A 19794-nucleotide genomic window follows, 5' to 3' on the forward strand; every position below is an offset into this window, starting at 1 on the left:
GACAAAAACAAAAAAACAAACCTTTTATGTTCCACATTAGCCACATAATGGGGTACGTCCAAACCTCCAACCACGTCAGCACTCAAAACATTATTTGGTCCCAAATTTCTAACCTGGAAAAGAAGTCCTGAGCCTTGGCCTTACTTCTTTAATATGAACAAACCTTTCTTACCCGCATGATCTTAATCACTAGCCCTTCAACCCCTTTAGGGATTTTTTTCAGTATGGGGACAGCCCAAAGCAGTCCCAGTATCATTAACACCTTTGTATCATTCATTCCCTTGGCCTTCAACTCTATCTACCATCTCTTAATTCCACAGTGACTGAGCAATGATGCAGTCAGTGCAAATCTTTGCCAATTAACCTCAGCTGCACTCCTGTTGCAATGTAGCGATCAATTTATTCATCTCTTGTCCACTCACACTTGCCCCCAGTAGCAATTCCAAACAGTTTCCATTCTCCCTAATATTTAACCCTATCTAACTCTCTCTCACTAGCAGCAATGGCATAAACTCTTATAAATCATATATGAAACTCACCATCCTTTCTCTTGAGTTTAAAGGGCAATCTTCTACACAACTGATGAATTACTAAATGCTACATCTGAAACTGATGAGATATGTCGACTAATTGAACATTAAAAAAAGGAGCTTTTTTTTCTTAAAGGGAATATCCTTTTTATATAACAACATACAAAAATGTGTCTAATGTGAATTAAATTTTGGTTATTTGCAGCAGAGAATATAGACACTGTTTCATAAAGATAAAATTAGGATCATTTTCATTGTGAAATTAAATGATCACAAACTTTTATTCAAAAAAAAAAAGAAAATGAAAATCTTCACATCTTTAATTTAAAATGTCAGTATTTTTAAAATAAATAATAAACTGAATTCAAACATGCAGGGCACAGGTAACAAGATTTGTTGTTGTCTGATTTGTTGCTGACTATTATCTTGATCCATAAACTTAGTCATTTAAAAAAAGTACATAGTCTTACATTTCTCTACATAGAGGACTTTGCTTTCCTTCTTTATATTTTCACTGTAACTCTAATCCCCAGCAAAATGCCTATATAATTGGATACCCAACAAACATAACACTCCAGCAAGCATACAGGACACAGTTTGTTAATGTGCCAAATTATGTATAATTCCCTAAGGGAGCAGAATCACTTAATCCAGGCCACCAACTCTGATCAAATCACCTTTTTCTAAGATTTAGTTTTCTCTTTAAAATGAGAATGAATTAGATGATTTCTTAGATCTTTCCAGCTTTAATATTCTATAATTAGTATTTATAATGTCAGATACGAACTCATTTAGCTTTTATGAGCCAGCTTTAACTAAGCGTAGTAAGAAAAAAGGAGTGAAAAAGAGAGTGGAGGAGGAAAACACACGGAAAACAACAGAAGATATTACACATCGAGTACTAATTGGTGAAACAGAGGCTACAGGTAGAGCGCGCAGGATGAGGCATCCTGGGAGGGGAAGCTGGAGGACGTTGGGGAAATGTTACACACACTGTAAATTTTACACACACATACACTGAGCTGGTTTTGTGCAGAAATGGGACTTGGAGGGATGGAGAGAGAGAGAGTAGAGACAGAGATATAATGTAATCTATGTCATGCTGCTGTTTAGATGAACTCTTACTGAGCCTAATCATTGTCCTTAAACTCCTTAAATGTACAAAGTTGGATTATAGAATGGTGGAAGAAAATATGAGTTTAAAAAAGTCATTTTCGAGAGAAGAAGAATTCTACTTCACTTCTGTATATAAGTGTTTTACTGTCAATTTCATAAAATGTCTTTATAATTTATAATAGAGAATTCACACACCATTAGTCCGCTTACATCTGAAGACAAACATTGTCACAGCCAGATGATATGTTTGAAGAAATATTTCTGGAGCTTTGAGGGTTTTAAATAAGACTTCAGAAAACCTTTAACTATAGAAACATTCAGATTCAGGAAGAAGGAACTTGAAGGGGAAAGAAATGAAGTCAGTAATATAACTAGAGCACCAGCTCCACCACAAATGGAGATGCTCTATGAGAATGCCAACATCAAGATCTGCACGGAAAAGTTTGATCCATTTAAATGCAAGTGGGGCTTATTATCTTTGCATTGAAAAATTCATGTTCGAGTTCCTTTTCCAAGGCAGACATCAAATGAGTTTAGGGAATGTTAGGTTAAAGACAGAAGAAGTGTAAAGAGGAGAGCAAAGATCCAAAGAATGCAGATGAAAAGAAAGAAAATTGGACAACCATTAATGTATTAATTCATTACTGTTCGAGTATACTGTTCAAAAATTTAATTTACATATATTTCTAGTTACTTCATCAAAAGCTGTGGGATCAAATGCAGAAAATAACCCGTCCTAAGATGGTTTATGAGAAGGTTGTTAATTAAGACCACTATATAAATTCCAGAAAGGGGCAATGGACCCCCCACAAAACACATCTATGAAAAGGAAGCCATCCCTTCCAAAAGAGAAGTCATGATCTCGGGCATGACAACGAGTTCACAAAAATCTACATAACAAGAAGAGCTTTTGGTAACCTGCGGATGTCATTTTAAAAATGAAAGTTTTTATGCATCAGTGAAATGCATCGGTGTATCAGTAACTTGCAAGCATTCCCAAATGCTCAATGACTATTGTTGAAGAGATGCGGATTTCAAATTATGGGGTATTTTGCAAAATCATTAGGAATTGTATTTAAGACCAAGACAAATAGTAATTTTATACATCTTTAAACATGTCATCATTTTCATTCATGTATGAAATCTTTAAAATATATTTAGTTTGTCATTTTTCCCATTTTGTGACATTTTTATAATCAGTTTCCTAAATGCCTACTTCTTTTTTTTTTATTTTTATTTTTTATAAACATGTAATATATTCTTATCCCCAGGGGTACAGGTCTATGAATCGCCAGGCTTGCACACTTCACAGCTCTCACCTTAGCTCATACCCTCCCCAATGTCCATAACCCAACCCCCTTCTCTCAAACCCCCTCCCCCCAGCAACCCTCAGTTTGTTTTGTTTTATGGTTTGTCTCCCTCCCAATCCCATCTTGTTTCATTTATTCTTCTCCTACCCCCTTAACCTCCCCATGTTGCATCTCCACTTCCTCATATCAGGGAGATCATATGATAGTTCTTTCTCTGATTGACTTATTTTGCTAAGCATGATACCCTCTAGTTCCATCCACGTCATCGCAAATGGCAAGATTTCATTTCTTTTGATGGCTGCATAGTATTCCATTGTGTATATATACCACATCTTCTTTATCCATTCATCTGTTGATGGACATCTAGGTTCTTTCCATAGTTTGGCTATTGTAGTCATTGCTGCTATAAACATTCGGGGGCATGTGCCCCTTCGGATCACTACGTTTGTATCTTTAGGGTAAATACCCAGTAGTGCAATTGCTGGGTCATAGGGCAGTTCTATTTTCAACATTTTGAGGAACCTCCATGTTGTTTTCCAGAGTGGTTGCACCAGCTTACATTCCCACCAGCATTGTAGGAGGGTTCCCCTTTTTCCGCATCCTCGCCAGCATCTGTCATTTCCTGACTTGTTAATTTTAGCCATTCTGACTGGTGTGAGGTGATATCTCATTGTGCTTTTGATTTGTATTTCCCTGATGCCAAGTGATATGGAGCACTTTTTCATGTGTCTGTTGGCCATCTGGATGTCTTCTTTGCAGAAATGTCTGTTCATGTCTTCTGCCCATTTCTTGATTGGATTATTTGTTCTTTGGGTGTTGAGTTTGCTAAGTTCTTTATAGATTTTGGACACTACCCTTTATCTGATATGTCGTTTGCAAATATCTTCTCCCATTCTGTCAGTTGTCTTTTGGTTTTGTTGACTGTTTCTTTGCTGTGCAAAAAAGCTTTTGATCTTGATGAAATCCCAATAGTTCATTTTTGCCCTTGCTTCTGTTGCCTTTGGCGATGTTCCTAGGAAGATGTTGCTGCGGCTGAGGTCGAAGAGGTTGCTGCCTGTGTTCTCCTCAAGGATTTTGATGGATTCCTTTCGTACATTGAGGTCCTTCATCCATTTTGAGTCTATTTTCATGTGTGGTGTAAGGAAATGGTCCAATTTCATTTTTCTGCATGTGGCTGTCCAATTTTCCCAACACCATGTATTGAAGAGGCTGTCTTTTTACCATTGGACATTCTTTCCTGCTTTGTCGAAGATTAGTTGACCATAGAGTTGAGGGTCTATTTCTGGGCTCTCTATTCTGTTCCATTGATCTATGTGTCTGGTTTTGTGCCAGTACCATGCTGTCTTGATGATGACAGCTTTGTAATAAAGCTTGAAGTCCAGAATTGTGATGCCACAAATTTTGGCTTTCTTTTTCAATATCCCTTTGGCTATTCGAGGTCTTTTCTGGTTCCATATAAATTTTAGAATTATTTGTTCCATTTCTTTGAAAAAAATGGATGGTATTTTGATAGGAATTTCATTAAATGTGTAGATTGCTTTAGGTAGCATAGACGTTTTCCCAATATTTATTATTCTAATACAGGAGCAGGGAACACTTTTCCATTTCTTTGTGTCTTCCTCAATTTCTTTCATGAGTACTTTATAGTTTTCTGGGTATAGATTCTTAGCCTCTTTGGTTAGGTTTATTCCTAGGTATCTTATAGTTTTGGGTGCAATTATAAATGGGATTGACTCCTCAATTTCTCTTTCTTCTGTCTTGTTGGTGGTGTAGAGAAATGCAACTGATTTCTGTGCATTGATTTTATATCCTTACACTTTACTGAATTCCTATACAAGTTCTAGCAGTTTTGGAGTGGAGTCTTTTGGGTTTTCCACATAGAGTATCATATGATCTGCAAAGAGTGATAGTTTGACTACTTCTTTGCCGAGCTGGATGCCTTTAATTCTCAGCCTGCTACTTATCCGCCATCTTGACTCCTCCTCCCCTAAATGCCTACTTCTACTCATGCAAATATTAACACTATACTTCTCCCCAGTTCCTTATAATGGCCAGCAGCATTCTGCACAATCTGATACTGCCTTTCTCTTTCCTCATCTCCTATCACTCTCCCTTTTGTGGACAGAGAAATTCACCCATTTCCTTCTGTTCCCCTACCATTCCCACCTCTTTCTTTCCCATCTGCATGGATATGAGACCTGTGCAGCTGCAGGGATCCCACACTCACCATCTCCCTAAGTTTGGCTTAATGCACTGCTGTTGTCATCTTAGAAGTTATAAGACATTTCGAACAAGGGGTCCCACCTCTTCACGATACTCTGGGTACTTCAAATGACAGAGCTGGTGCTACCTACTGCCCTCTCCTTGTGGAACAGGCTTCATTTTTTTCTGTGCTCCAACCACACCAACCTCTTCCCCATCTCTAGACTTCTGTGTCTACTCTTTCTTCTCTGAAATATGTTTCTACTAGTTCTTCACACACCTGCTTCTTTCTCATCCTTTAATCTCAACTCAAATGTTAACTTCTCTAGCCGATTTTTCCCTGATTTCTTTATCGAAAGTTCTTCCTCTAATCTTCTATCTTGTTACCCATTTATTTCTAAAAGGCACCTACTATAATCTGTAATGATCTCATTTATTTGTTTCCTTGTTCTTTATCACACATTCCCTCCTCCTAAATGAAAAGTAGCAGGAGGGACAGTAATCTTGTCTATCCTGGTAGTACACTGATGAATTAGAGCTGAGAACAGTGTCTAACACAAGGTAAGTGCTCAATATATATTTGTTGAGTGAATAAATATGTTAATCAGAGTAATAAGTGGTGCTTCATAAATTTTCTTGGAGGATTTTTTCCTCATTAAATTTATTATGCACTACAGGCACACTACATCTATCATAATTCCTCAGCATTTTCTAGAGATTTCCTCTTTCAGTATATGGGGTACCTATTTAGTTAAGACAACCAAGATTGTGAGATTTATATGTATATGTCTTATAAAAATTTCTGTTTTTCCGTCAATCCAAAAAGTCACTCAATTGCCTAAACCTAAAAAAAATGTACAGCTCTATGAATAAATTTTGGTTCACTATTTGGAAGGAGCTAAAAATAGCTCTTGACAGCAAATGAAGATAACTTCAGAAAAAATAGCTTTAAATCAAAGGAACAAGAATGAGTATCCAATGCAGTGAAGCTATAATAAAATGGGGGTATTAGTCAAATGTGGTAATAATGTAAAGTGGTATAAACATCTTTTGAAAATAAGTTGACCTGAAGATTTGGGCCATAAAAATACTCAGATTCATTGACCAAGGTCATTTACTTCCAGTGTTTTATTCCACAGAAATGTAATTTATGCAGGATGGAGAAAGACCTATTTTCACAAAGATGAGTGTTGTTTATAATACCAGAAAATTTAAAATAAATGTAAGTATCCAGATAAATTTGAGGGAGTGGCAAGATAAATTTAATTCACTCAATTAAATATTCTGTAACTAGAAAAATTACAAGGTGTGATAATGGGGAGAGCATTTTCTATACCTCATGTTCAGTGATTAGAGCAGGATCAAAATAGCATAAATATAAGAATAAATCTAATCTGAACAAAATCAGAGATGTGATTTATTTTAATTGGATTCAGGAGCTAGAATTATGAATTTTTTACTTTCTCTGTTTTCTACTTTTTTGCTATTAAATATATTTAATTATGAAAATATATTTTAAATGTGTCTAAAAGAGATATGATTTCTCACACATAGTATCATTTTCAAAGCAGGCCAGTATGAGCTCCTAGAGAGAGTTTGCTACTAAGAAAGGTAAGTTTAAAATCAAAACACAGAAGTAAACAAAATGCAATCCATAAATTTTTCTGAAAAAAGTATAATGTTAATGAATTCAACATAGATGTATTTGTTTAAAAGAAAACAAAAACACACCAAAAAATCTAGTTAAGCCATCTAAAAGTGATTTTTTCCGTAAAAATAGTAAAATAATAAAATAATAAATAAATAAAATAATAAAAATAATTTCTCTAAATATACTGAATAAATTTGACTTTCGTTAATTCAAAAGCTATATGTCATTTAAAAAATAAACAAGAAGGGTGCCTTGGTGGCTCAGTTGGTTAAGCATCCAACTCTTGATTTTGGCTCAGGTCATGTTCTCAGGGTCATGAGATCGAGCCCCGGAGTCAGGCTCCCCACTGGGCATGGAGCCTGCTTAAATTTCTCCCTCTCCCTCTGTTCCCTCCCTCCCAAACAAACAAATAAAAACAAGCAAGCAAACAAACAAGAAGTGGCCCAGCACTCACAGGTATACAATATTCCACCATTGGGTAATGTAATTTGTGACCTTTTGCTGTTCGACCCGAAAAAAAGCAACTCTGGCAGACATCATAGTTAAAATGCTTTAGGCTTCTATACCTAGAGAGAAGAAAAGAAAATTGATTAGCTTGCATGCCTATTATTTAGTCCAAATCATTCATTTGTGGTAAGGAATGCCATTCATCCAAATCATGATGGAAATAAAAGGTAGGCTTGGCCACAAAATGTGGAATTTTCTTAGTATCTTAGCTCCAAATGAGGGCCAAGAGAATCTTGGATTTCACAAAGGAAATTAATGAGCCCACCTCCAAGTGTAAAAAATAAATTTGGAGTTCAAGTCTCTAAAGCATGCTCCCATCAATTACAATATTGTGAGAAGACAAATATCCACATCCAAAGATTTTCTGTAATGTGTGAAAGTGAATGCAAATGGCCAGGAAGTAGAGTCATGTTTATTAGTTTGACACATCAAATTTTTAAGAAGCAATTACACCACCGATAAGAAATGGATTTCAAAATTCCCTGATATAAAGCTTCCTCTAGTGAGGGGAACAGCAGGGTTAATCAACTTAACAACAGTCTTGGGCAGAAGTAGCACAAAGTGATCAGGTTACTTCTCACTAATTAAATGTCACTTTCTGCTTACTAAGTTTGACCCCAGAGGCCTTGCAACATCACCCAATTCCATCAGAGCCATATATGTATAATGAGTCAATTATCATGCATGAACATTTCTGGGATCTATGTAAATAGAAATTCAGAAAAATCTCTGCTTCTGGAGCAGAGTGGTATAAATAACGATAGTAGTAATAAAATAAGCTTCATGGAGAAGGAATGTCATTTTCAGATAGATGGAACATGCTAAGCATCCCATTTATGGGGGACACAACCCCCCAGTGGGAATCAGGGGGAAGGGATGATGAATATATGCTGAAATTGCAACAACAGAACAGAAAACAGTCTCCTGCCACCACTGGCAACAGATCATCTCACCTGAACCCAACAATGGGACATTCCTTACAGATGTTACATTTAGCCTGATGCTTTGCAGTCTCGGCCGCTGCCACTCGATGTAAAACAGGCAGCCAAACCATGGACTGTGGCTCCAGACGCATCCAGTCTATAAACTCTTTCACACTTATCTCTGGCTTATTGTTATTCTGGTAAAGAAACACATGTATTCAAAGTGAAGAAAAGCTCTTCATTTAAATTGCAGCAGGTGTTGCTTTATAATCTGAAAATCTCTACAAAGTGAAAGTTCTAGAACTCTTTCCAGGTGAGTTAAAATCACAAAATATTTAAGGTTCTTCATGGAGAGAAAATTTTAGAATTTAAAATTAGAAAAAGCAGAAATTATCCTATAGGAAGAAGAAAAAAAATCCAATACCGTAATAGACTCAGATTAAAAACAAAAACAAAAACAAAAAAAAACCCAAACCATATGATTCTAGGTACTATTCTCACATAAATATTTTAAGCCTATAAAACTCATTCACCTAAGACAGTATAAATTTGAGAAAGTGAAGACTCACTGGTAACTTCCCAAACTTGAAGGTTATGATAGTTGCTAAATAAAAACTGTTACTTCTGTGTCCTGCTCCACCTGTTATAACATCACACTGGGAACAAATTACTGTGAGTATACTTGGCAACATTTCCAAATTTATTGTGATTAATTGCATTAAATATCTTAGTCTCTCTTTAGAACCTAATACTGACTAATTTTCACATGTGCAAAGTTAAATTTGTAACAACATCCTTCTCCCACTTTTGTCAAGGTCACCCTATGAGCCAGTACATGGGAGAATCATATTTAGAATGCTCATTTGGTATTTTTTTTGTATCTCTAAAACACGTAAAAGGGCCATTACAAAATGTAATAACTCATAACATCAATTCTCCTTAAAGAGATGGCATGAGCATTTTTTTTTTTTCCTCAGCAATAATAAATCACTGAAAATGCTCTGGCAAAATATCTGTAGCCTTTTCCTTTATGCCTAACGTGTAACGCCAGCAGTAACTTTTCTGGAAAGTTACTGTTATATACAGTAACAGATACTGTTATATACTGTTATATACAGCAAGCATTAAAAAGAGTTTTGGGGTTTGTACAGAAGAAACAACACTAATGAATCGATTAGGTGACTCCATATGTTGTTCCACTTTCATAAGCATCACAGGAAGAGAGAGGAGCTTCAGGAGAAGACAGACAGTGGGAGCACACAACCTCACCCGAAGGGCTCAGAGAAGGATTTCCAGAGAATGGTGAGATTTAAGCAAAGATCAAAAGAAAGAATAAGGATCGGCAATGAGAATAGAGCTTGTAGGTAAAGGGTAGGAGAAAGACTATTCTAAACAGAGGGCACATGCCCAAAGGGGCTGGGGCAGGAGTAAAGGAAGGCAAACTGCAGCTGGAAAGCAGACAGCAAAGGCGGCCAAACCACAGCAACGTAAAATCGCATTTCAGTGATGTGGGGTTTTCATGAGAGACTGTGGACTCGGGAAACAAACTGACGGTTTTGGAGGGGAGGGGGGCAAGGGGATGGGGGAGCCCGGTGATGGGTATTAAGGAGGGTACGTATTGCATGGAGCACTGAGTGTTATACACAAACAACGAATCATGGAACATTACATCAAAAACTAATGATGCACTGTATGGTGACTAACATAACAGAATTAAAAACATAAATAAGATGTGGGGTTTTACCCACTGACAAGTAGTAAGTCTCCTGGAGGAGGCTGCTGTTCCCTGAGCCAAATTTGCTTGAAGAAATAAAACAAAAATGTACTGGAATAGTACCCAATGTCTCCTACCATTTGGTTCCCCGTTCCAATTCTCAGAACATCCTCCACACTCCTCCTGACACATTCTACAAGTCAGCGATCCTTCACGTTTACCTGTTGGAAGCAGCTGCGAACACTGGGTTCGATATTACTGCCCCCGAACGCTGCTACTTCCCCCAGCTGCCGCGGAATCTGGATGGCGTCATGAAGTAACAGGCCAAGCTGCCTCTGGTCACACATTTCTGTGGGCCCTGCCACTTCCTTAAAGAGATCTACAAGAAGGAGAACCACAAGGTTAATTTCCATCTGCTGAGACTATGCTTTTATGTAAACCATACCCTTGGTTTTGCCAGTTGAATGATGTAGACCAAAAAAAAAAAAAAAAATCATGTGGACATGAATCACATTAGTTATCTATGGAGAAATTTCATGTCAAAATAATCCAGTTTCTTATAGAAATGAATACTTTTTGGAAAGGAATTTCCAAGTTCTAATAAATTTAAAAAATCACACAAATTTTCAATGCTTTTCATGTGAAGTTTTATAAGAACAGAACAAAGGGGAGTAAATATTTATTTGATCTTGAAAACCATTTTCAAACAATATATGGTTAATGGATATCAGATCAAAGTTTATAATTTTGGGGTTTTTTTTCAAGATTTTATTTATTTATTTGACAGAGAGAGATCACAAGTGGGCAGAGAGGCAGGCAGAGAGAGAGAGGGAAGCAGGCTCCCCGCTGAGCAGACAGCCCAATGTGTTCCTCGATCCCAGGACCCTGGGATCACAACCCAAGCCAAAGGCAGAGGCTTAACCCACTGAGCCACCCAGGCACCCCCCTCATTTTGGTTTCTTTTTAAGGAAAATAATGCTACATCTAATAGTGCCAAGAGTGAATTTTCAAACAACTGAACCAAGCTCAGTGATAGTGACATAGTAATTATAACAAAATGTAACTTTAACTATAAGCATACATAGAAGAAGCAAATCCAAGTTAGATAAATTTAATTTTCACGATCATTTGTTCACTTGGATTTGGTTAGAGTTCCATTTGTTTCTTTTTCTTTTTTTTTCTTCCCTTTTAAAAAATGTGAGTACAGTTGATACAATGTTACATTAGTTGCAGGTGTACGGCATAGTGATTCAACATTTCTATACATTGTGCTATGCTTACCACAAGTATAGTTAACCATCTATCACCATACAATGCTGTTACAATACGACTGACTATATAAGCTCTGCTGAACCTTGTATTACTGATTTACTCATTCCATAACCAGAAACCTGCATCTCCCCTCTCCCCTTCACTCATTTTGCTCATGTCCCTACCCCTCTTCCCTTTGTTAAAAATAACACTATCGAAGGCACAGAATATTTATCCAGGACTCTTAGGATGCTCATTCTAAACCCATTCCTAGGAAGTGACCTCCTAGGTAATAATGCTTTACATAGAAAAGTACACATTTCAGTGACATCAATCATGCCAAACTTTCCTCTTTTGAGGAAGCCAACTATACTACTAATCCACAGTTAAGGTAAAACTGCACGCAAAACACAAAAGAAAATATTCTTTAACACTTTAACATACTTCCTGATTCTGATAGAAGTTCATATTTTCATATAATAGTCAGAAACAAAAAGGTCTATCAGGAGGTAGGGACAGGTCACAATCTAAAACTCAAGTTCTAACAAATCGGCACAGAAGAAAGGCAAACGGCCATTCTGAAGGATCTTTGTCAATGAGGAAGAAAGCCATTCGGCTATAGGCAAGAAGGTCCAGGGGTTGTTAGAACCTAATCGAGGGATATTCTCAAGAAGGCACGAAGAGTGAGAGAGATGTCCCCAGGGTGAAGACACGGACATTAGCCATTGCAAAATCAATGTGCAGATGGTACCAGCTGACCCAGAATGCCACTTTTGACACTGAGTTTGGAGAGCAAATTGTCTTCAGTATTATCTAACAAAGGAAATAATAATGAGGAAGTGTTCTGATATCACTGGGGAAATCAAAACTAAAATCAGAGTTGCTGAGGACCTCACAATAAGAAATAAAACCAAACCCCAGAACATTTCCAGAGTCGCAACATTTGCAGGAAAGATTTAAAGATTTTAACCCAAGAGATGTCTTATTTAACTAAGTACTAAAATGGCATACTTCATGGATTAAGGTAAATATCAGAAATTTTTATTGCAGGGCCTCTACTTTCTTTGCTATTACTTTCTAAACTTGAAAGTTTAATGTGAAACAATTCAGAGGACTACATTTGATGACATTTGTAGAAAGAATTTCCACTGTATGATGGGTGTGTATCAGAACGCTGAAATAATGTTCCTCATCTGAAAGATTATACATTTCAGAAATGCGTTTGAAGGTATGTGTACAGATAAAAGAAATCTTTATATACTGTATTGTGTAGAATCTGGTTTTTGCTCTATATCTACAGTCACTGTGTTGTAACTCTTTCTTTTGGTCTCAGGTTACTCTCTGATAATCAGCTTGTAAAGAAAGGGAGGAGGAATCATTGATCTAGGAAAGCAGATCATGCTTACATTTTAAGATTCATGATAAACCTTGAGATTGAATTCACATTTGTTTCAGAGAATGATGAGCACCGTGAAATAATTATTACTTTTAAGGAACCCTTAATTCTTCCAGGAGCACACAAAAACCCCGAACTATGAATAATTTTTTAAAAAGTCCTTTTCTTATAGTGCTACAGTGATGTTATCATTAACATTTTCCTCCCCCCCACATTATTAAAAAACAACCTTTTTAGCTTTGGAAAGGATTATATTTCAACAATTACAATGCTGAAGATGATTAAAGTTTTGGATAAATAAAGGACCACCTAACAAAAGCCTTCTGCAAAACTTTTTTTTTCCCCTGCATGATTTACTAGGTTCTGACTCCATCAAGGTACCTCACCTCCTGATCTTACCACAATCAGCTTTTTTTTCCACACAAATCCCACATCTCTTTTTACTGACATCCTTGTCAAACCATTTAAGAAAAACAAGCCATCACAATCTAGACCTGAAATTCACAGGCAAATCACCTCACAGACATCCCAGAAAACAAAAGGTTTTGAAAAAACATGTATATGTTCACGGAAGATGCTAAACTTAACCTAGTTTATAGGACCCGTGATCAAACATCATCATCTTCCATGAAATATCCCTCCAGAATGTATGAATAGATTCAGTGAAGAATCATCAGGGATATGCATGGCAGATCAAGTCACCCACACTTTATGGACAAAATTAAATCAGAAAAACTTTCCAACAGTTAAGAGTTTGGAGCCACACCAGCGAGTGTTACCATTGGTTGAAGAGCTGTGATTTCTAGGTACTTTTCCTGTATTATCTCTATTTGTTTTCAAAGCAAGGACTGTTAGTGTCATTCTTCAGTTGAAGGAAATCCATTCCATTTCAGCTTTCTGAAATGTGAAATGGGAGTCATATCACCTCTTAGCTGGCAGTCTTCCATGGGATCAGGTAACCAGCACAAAGTCAGTCCCTCAGCCACTAAGTAGCAAAGCTGAGACTTGAAGACAGGTAACCTTGGCTCCAGAGCCCATCCCTTTCAAAATGCCAACACGCCTGCTCCTCATTAACTGACAGCTAAAAGGATACCACAGATTTATTTGGTGAATAAAAACAAATTTTTAAATTTTCTCACTTGATAAAATATAATTATTTGCCAATGTCTGTCAGAGTTCTAGCCCCATCTAGTTTTTTTTTGGGGGGGGGGTTGTTTTTGTTTTCGTTTTTGTTTTGGTATTTAGAAGTATACAAGGTAGTGGCACCTGGGTGGCTCAGTGGGTTAAAGCCTCTGCCTTCAGCTCAGGTCATGATCCCAGGGTCCTGGGATCGAGCCCCACATCGGGCTATTCGCTCAGCGGGGACCCTGCTTCCTCCTCTCTGTCTGCTTCCCTGCCTGCTTGTGATCCCGGTCTATCAAATAAATAAATAAAATCTTCAAAAAAAAAAAAAAAGTACACAAGGTTCTAGCATAAAGAGTAGTACGAAGGTTTTAGTCCATCTTAATTTTTTTTTCAAGCACTGGAAGTACAGAGAGATAGAAACTTTGGCTTTACATTCAGAACAATCTATGATCTAAGTCTACCCTCATAATTTATTGTGTCTGCAGCCACTGACTAGATTTTTAATCCATCTCAGAATTCATTTTTTTCAGCTGGAAAACAGAAGTCGCGATGCCTACGTTCTGAGGTGATTCTTCTAAGACTCAAATGAGATACAAGTGCAGTTGGTTTTCACTCCAACAAGCACCCTACCTCATTTCACACAAATCCATGTCACTTCTCACTGACACCCTTTGTCTAGCCTGAGACATGTGTAGTAAGGGTCAAAAAGAATGGAAACTGTTATTACAAGCAAATCATATAAAAGAAGCCTCCAATCAATTGTTATTATTATTATTACTAAAAAACACTACTGTACAGGAAAGGTCTTACATACATCTGTATTTTTCTTCTAAGAGACCTTTGGAGAGAGACATCAATCCAATCTTCAGACTCTGCACTCTTATTTTTCCAGTTCGACCCCTGTAATTATAAGAATCCCAATGTGTTAGATGCATTTAAAGCTGTATACAGGACACTAATGATCTCTGAATACCTATTTTCTTCAGGTAAACTATTAGAAAATGATTGCATCTTAAAGAGGCAACTTTTCTATTCCCTTTTAAAAATTAATTTTAAACTCATACGATAATTTCATGACATGGTTTAACAGCATGCTTGACCCAGAGTATATAGCCCAAAGTCACTTACATGGAGCACAGGAACTAGGAAGAACAAGTAAAAGTGAAAGTAAAATGATAATTACAAAGCTAAAAAGATATTTTTAGAAACAGTATGAATTAAAATCTGTTAATGATTACAAATGCAAGATTTAAAATGTATAGCTAATATATAACATGTACGTTGCTTAATAGAGCAAGAAATGTATAATAAAATCAAATGTACAAAAACTAGAAAATCAAGTATACCAAGGGCTAATAACTTGCTAGATATTTAAAAACTTGTTGTCTTCATTGATTTTAGTCTCTGTCAATTCAGTTTTTTAAAATTACTACTGTAATTATAATGGTCGGTGATCCTAAAAAGACAGGTATGACATCCCTATTTGGAGAAGTCTCAAATTATAATTAAATACAAAATGTATTAATTAATCAACACTAGGAAATAGCTTTGTACTATGCCAATGAGAAACCGTAAGTTGACTAGAAGAAAATTTTTAATTTAAAAGCATAGAGTTGTCCTTATTCTTATCATTTATCAAAGAGTTTCTGAGTTGCCTACGAAATATACCAATATAACAGAGCCTGGGGCTGAAGAATGGGAAATGCAGAAATGACAAAAATTGGTAACATGATCCTTGCTATGGAATAACACACAATCCAGAAAAAAAGTCTTTATCATCTTTATTATTTCATATTCAGGATTTGCTTTCAGTTTAGGTTTTTAACATTAATTTTTCTGAAGCTATGTTTTTAATACACAAGTAAAGTATACTCAATACCTATTAACTAAATGTCTATGTAACTTTATCATTATATACAATTTAGTAATTCATGCTATCTAAAAAACAGATAAATATTTATATCATTTAATTTTAATTTTAGGTGGTCTTATTGTCAAACTGTATTTAAATCTTGTTCTTATTGATATTCCTACTATGAATACTAATTGATACTGTCTATTCTCAAATTATAAATACTTGCGTAAGTTTCTGTGTATAAACCATGACATGTAAAGTATAAGTAAAAAAGAAAAACATGCTGAGAGATCAGTGAAATATATTTTCAAAACAGTTCCTCAATAGTCTACAGTTTATTATAACCTATATTAAATCATATCCAATAAACTTACTAAACCCTTCATAGGCATGTGTACAGCATTCAGAAGTGACCTATGAAATAACTAATACTTAAATTTTCAAACAGATATAGCCATTATAAGCAGAAATCCAAGTTAACATACTCATTCCAGTTTCTTGCCATTATAGAAATACTTCCAAATTAACCTTAAACAAAGCCATATTATACACTGTGTTTCCAGTTCACATTTTTTTTTAGGTGTTTCCTAATTAACACTTCAAAATATACTACATCTGTTTTCTTCCCTCCAAAAATTTGGAAATTTTATTCTCTGGATAATCAGACAATAGATCTGCAGAGGAAAAAGGCTGGTGAGTACACCAGTACATGAATGTGGCCAAGGACAAAGGAATCCCTTAAGAGAATAAAAATCAAAATGCTATGTATTAGAGGATGACCTCCAGACTACAGTGACGACACAAGAAAGGAACGTCATCAGGAAGGCTACTGAAAATGTCAGTCATCCATTCAACACATCATTTAATAGTTATGAAGATTTCCTGTGATCTCAGTGTTGTTCTGTGTACCATGAGGCCCAGCAGAAAAGTTTAAGACATAATTCCCACCCATGATAGGGTCACATACAGCTAGAGAAGAGAGACAAGAAAACAGTGGGAAATACACAAGAAAATAGGAAAGCATCCTTTGTGCATGGAAATAAGTACAAAAAAGTTGTGGCTGACTTGTTATTTCTGACTGACAATTAGTCTGAGTAGTTATTAGTCTCATAACGTTTGATAGAGAAGATAAGACTCAAATCAGACACTGAAGGTATGACATGGCTGGACTGTCCCTAGGAGAATGTAGATTATCACAGGAAAAGCCTAGGCAGGGGGACAGAAGCAGGAGTGGGAACATCAGAGACACAATGCATTCAGGTGCAGGAAAGGCTTGCATCAAGGCTAAACAGTTGATAAAGTTGTCCAAGTTATATCATCTGGGACCGGATGATAGGACTTTAATGTTAAATAAGATATCTGGATTTGAAAAAGAAGAGGGACGTAAAGAAATTTATTAGTGAGTGATATAACCCAATATTTAAGTATTTGGTTCCCTGGTAGTCTTCATAAGTAACTCTGAAATTAGTTTAACTGGAAAGATATGTATCTTATAAAATTATATCCATCTTAGCACAGTGGAAAAATGACTTAACACTGCAGCAAATGAGGTTAATATTTTCTGGAGGGACAAAAATATTTAAATCAAGTGTCCCAGACTATTGCTTTAAATCATGATTTAAACATTTTTTATTTCTATTAAATTTAGAAGGAAGATCGTGAAGTTAAGACTTTTTAACCTGGAAAGATGAAGACTGAGTGAGGCTGTGAACTCATAAATGGAATAAATTTTATCTTTACAGTTTAGAAAGTTCTTTCTACATATATTAGCTCATTTGCCCTTCACAAATATCTTATGTATGGCAAGCAGAGCAGATATTTTTATCTCAATTTTTCAGATGAGAAATTGAGATGCCAAAAGTTGAGCGGCTGCCAAGGTACAAAGCAACCAGAACCAAAAATTTGGATTCTCATCATTCATAACAGAAGAAAATGGATTTTTTTTAAAAAAAACCCCCAAATATTAAGAACTGGATACATGTTAAAACTTGAAAATAAATAGTAAATTTAATATAACATAAAGTACTCTTTTTCTTAGATATGGCAATATGGTAGAAATAAACAAGTGATTATCAAAAAACCTGGGTATTAGTTCCCTATCTACCACTAATATGCAATAGGTGGCTATGGATAAATTCTTTTATCTCCCTGGGTCAATTAATTGATCAGTAAAACAAAGAGTAAAATGAAGAGGGAAGAATGGACAATGGAAGGTCCTCAAAGTCCTTTTCCTTCTAGAATTCTATGATCTCACATGTGTGAATCACTCATTAATTCAAGAGCTGCTTGAATATACTTCAAGAGCTGAAAATACCCGCTTTAGCTGTAACATTACATAAAGTAAGGCAGTCAGAAATATATGGTTAATGAGCAAATATCAAAATAGCTGAATGAATGGAAAGGTCAGATCATGGTTTTCATTTCCAAGGTTCAGAGACTTCTTAGGGTCCAAATACGTTCTAGCACATTAGATCATGTAGCTTATAGTTCCATCATATTCTTAAAGAAAACTAAAAACTTAAAAAGAGTTAATAACTCTTGTTCACATTACTGGATAAATTATAGTTGTTAGAGAAATTTGGGCAATGAACTCTGGCCATCTGAGACTGCCATTGTATGATTAACTGTGTTTTTTGAGGTTAATTCATGAAATTCCTCTCTCAGACAGAAAACTAGACTGAAGGTTTACACCATTCTGACCCAGCACGGTCTTCACTGTATTTCTTTGGCATGGAAGAGAAATAAATCCTGAAAGCTTTTATTCCTTTAAAATGGAAAATTTCAAGAAACTCTTTTTCTAAATAAGAAACAGTACCTTAGTGTAGCATTTCCCATGTGTTCACATTTGATGATGGAAAGTGGAAATATGCCAACATTTGATTCCCTAGAATATGAATCACAACATTTCACATTCTGCTTCCTTCACAACGAAGTGGCACTATTCCCTTCGGCTGTCCAGTGAAAACAGCAGATGTAGGTGTTACATGTTATGAGTTAGATCTTCCTAAAATTCATGTGTTGAAGTATTAACCACTTAGTACTTCAGAATGTGACTGTGTTTGAAGATTGGGTCTTTAGAGAGGTAATTAACATAAAACGAGGCCATAGGGTGGGCACCAATCCAAAAGGACTGATGTTTTTATAAGATTAGGACACAAACACACAGAAGAAAGACCATGTGAAGACACAGAGAGAAGACAGACACCTATAAGCCAAGGAGAGAGGCCTCAGAAGAAACCAACCCTGCCGACATGTTGATATGAGACTTCTAGTGTCCAGAACTGTAAGAAAATAAATTTCTGTTTTTTAAACTACCTAGATTGTGGTACTCTGTTATGGCAGCCCTAGCAAACTAATGTAGTGTATTAGAATGAGAGGAGGCTGATTTAACCCCTCTCCAGTTCTTCCTAAAATTATTACTCAAAATATGTGTCTCTACCATACTCCTGTGGTGCTTATCAAAGTTTTCAGCTAAGTATTCTAGGAATTCGGCATTCTTTTTGGGTTCTCAAATTAAGTTATAGGCTTTGTAGTTAAAATACACAACTCACCAGATATTTTGGTGAATTTACTACATGGAAAATGTCTCTTTTGGGGGTTTAAAAAATTGAAGATCAACTAAATAGTGAATTAATGCTAACAGTCATATTTTACCCTAGAAGGATAAGAAAGAACAAAATGAAATTTATTAAAAGATGCTACAGAGGGATACTGTAAATCCCACATTCATTATTTTTTTTAAAGATTTTATTTATTTATTTGACAGAGAGAGATCACAAGTAGGCAGAGAGGCAGGCAGAGAGAGAGGAAGGGAAGCAGGCTCCCTGCTGAGCAGAGAGCCCAATGTGGGACTCGATCCCAGGACCCTGAGATCATGACCTGAGCCGAAGGCAGCGGCTTAACCCACTGAACCACCCAGGCGCCCCCACATTCATTATTATTACTGATGTCCGTGCCACTTGTTTTTTAGTGAGTTTCTTAAGAGTCCTCAAGCATATAATGGCTATTTAATTATTTAAAAGAAAAGTTCTGTTGTGATATTTGTGACTATTGAAAGAAAACAAATTTTTCTAATCAAAAGAAACAAAATTTTAATTAAAGCACTCCTAAAGCTATTGTTGTCACCATTTATGTCTTATGTGAAATCAATCCACTGCTAAACACATGTACATTAATAAACTATCATCTATCTTCTTCCTCTCTAAATCAAATAA

General features: G+C 36.0%; 1 protein-coding gene across 7 annotated transcripts in view; it reads right to left on the minus strand.

Annotated features, from left to right (window-relative positions):
- UTRN (utrophin) overlaps nt 1-19794 on the minus strand; it is a 509162-nt gene that overhangs the window by 40947 nt on the left and 448421 nt on the right. For all 7 annotated transcript variants that reach the window (XM_059177336.1, XM_059177335.1, XM_059177337.1 and 4 more), the window contains 4 exons: nt 14540-14625; nt 10175-10332; nt 8270-8436; nt 7264-7375 (listed from right to left, as the gene is read on the minus strand). In XM_059177336.1, coding sequence (XP_059033319.1) covers nt 7264-7375; nt 8270-8436; nt 10175-10332; nt 14540-14625 — 523 coding nt within the window. The remainder of the gene's footprint in view (nt 1-7263; nt 7376-8269; nt 8437-10174; nt 10333-14539; nt 14626-19794) is intronic.

The sequence above is a fragment of the Mustela lutreola genome, chromosome 6 (assembly GCF_030435805.1).
Source record: "Mustela lutreola isolate mMusLut2 chromosome 6, mMusLut2.pri, whole genome shotgun sequence".
In the NCBI taxonomy this organism is placed as follows: domain Eukaryota; kingdom Metazoa; phylum Chordata; class Mammalia; order Carnivora; family Mustelidae; genus Mustela; species Mustela lutreola.